The sequence below is a fragment of the Piliocolobus tephrosceles genome, unplaced genomic scaffold (assembly GCF_002776525.5).
Source record: "Piliocolobus tephrosceles isolate RC106 unplaced genomic scaffold, ASM277652v3 unscaffolded_31337, whole genome shotgun sequence".
Taxonomy (NCBI): Eukaryota; Metazoa; Chordata; class Mammalia; order Primates; family Cercopithecidae; genus Piliocolobus; species Piliocolobus tephrosceles.
Window position 1 is genome coordinate 462 of NW_022314685.1, and position 1,987 is coordinate 2,448.

The window sequence follows — 1,987 nt, forward strand, 5'->3', positions numbered from 1 at the left end:
AAAAAATATATGTATACTTTTCATAAAAAATATATGTATACTTTTCAAAAAAAATATATGTATACTTTTCATAAAAAATATATATGTAGACGCTTGTGTATATTTTTTATTGTGGTACATGTTTATTTTTTATTGTTACAGGTTGTACATAATAAATGTTTTATGTTGACGGACCATGGGAGTCGATATGCATTATCTTCAACAGTTGATCCACAATTAGTTAAAGACATGCAACCACTTATGAGTACTTCTTTATTGAATCAAGACCCAGAAAATAATTTTTTAGAAATTCTTTTTGATGCTATTATATCAGAAGCGAACAATTTTGAACAGCGTAACGAAGAAGAAATGATAGATGAAGATGACAATAATGTTGATGATGATTTACATAATAACATAAGTAATAATTTAATGGTTTGTACTGAGTCTTTACAACTTAACATACCATTTGAAATAAATCACGATAATAAATTAAGAAATTCTTATAAATCTATAAAACCAAACGAGAAACTTATTATTGGTAATAATAATAAATTAATATATTCTAATAAATCTACAAAACTAAGAGGAAAACCTTTTGTTGACATTAATGATTTAAAAAAAATTCTTGAATCTATACAACAAAATGAACAAGTTCATACTAACAATACAGACGATACAAGTGATAAATATGGTTATGATAGTAAAGATAATACGGATGATTAAGACAATAGTGATAATACATGTGATATGTTTTTTTTTTAATGTTCTGTCTAATAAATAACATAAAAATTAAATAAATAATAGGGATATATGAGCCTTTTTTTTTTTTTTTTTAATAGTTATATGAATATAGAGGTAAAAGTTTAAACAATTTAATATATGTGAATAATACTAACATTTTATTATTATAATAAAGATATAATAATAATAATACTATTTTTTTATAAATTTTTATAAATATTAATATACAGATAAGTATTTTGAATAATATTCAAATATATAAATCATTTATTCCTATTATTTTGTTTTTATAACATATACAATTCAACCATAAAATAATTCTATAAATAGTAAATGCAGAATATTATAATGTTTTTATACCTACTTTGTTATGTGTGTGTTTATGTATGTATACATATTTTAACTTGCTAAAATAAATAATGGGCTTAAAAAAAAAAAAAAAAAAAAAAAAAAATTATAAAAAATTAATTCTATATATAATTGCCTTTTAAATTAAATAAATTGAAAATTTTTAATATACATGGCCAACAAATGTAACACATATATATACATATACATTTACATATTTGTTGATTTTTTTTTTTTTTTTTTTATTTAAAAACATAATGAGCTTGTAAATTTTTAAATATAGGATTATAAATGTATTGTTCTTTTTTTCTAAACTCTTACAGTGTTAATTTTTAATACATTTTTAAATGTGTGTATAAACACACAAACACATATATACATATATACATACATATATACATACATATATACATATATATATATATGTATATTAGCTTTTTTTATTAAACAATTTCATGAGAATGTTCATCGTGCTTTTAAACATAACGTATATGTTGTTGTGCTTTTATATATTGTAATGTACGTAATGTATATTTATGCTTTTCTTAGTATGTCGTAGAATCTATAAATTATTCATTTTGTCATTTTAATTTTTGTAAGTTCAGTTTTTTTTTTTTTTTTTTATTAACCATTTCGTTTTTATCAAAACATAAAAATAAAATTGTAAGAATTTATAAAGCAAATAACAAATTAAAAATAAAGAAAAAATGTATACACATTTCGTTTCAATGTAATTTGTCCAAAAACAAAATATGCCATCCTAACAAATATGCATAAATAAATAAGTAAACGGACTAATTAAATAGTCACTTAAATAATTACCTAACTTACCAGGTAACAAATAAACAAATGAATTATTTACTGGATATGTATAAAAAAAAAAAAAAAAAAAAAAAAAAAAAAAAAAAAAAAAAAA

The 1,987-nt window shown here is 19.4% G+C and overlaps 1 protein-coding gene across 1 annotated transcript in view; it reads left to right on the forward strand.

The window, feature by feature from the left end:
• The window catches only part of LOC113222463, a 1,404-nt gene extending 455 nt beyond the window's left edge, over nt 1-949 (forward strand). The window contains exon 2 of the mRNA XM_026452101.2: nt 142-949. Within this exon, the coding sequence (XP_026307886.1) occupies nt 142-705 (564 nt within the window). The 3' untranslated portion in view covers nt 706-949. The remainder of the gene's footprint in view (nt 1-141) is intronic.
• Nucleotides 950-1,987: the final 1,038 nt, after the last annotated feature.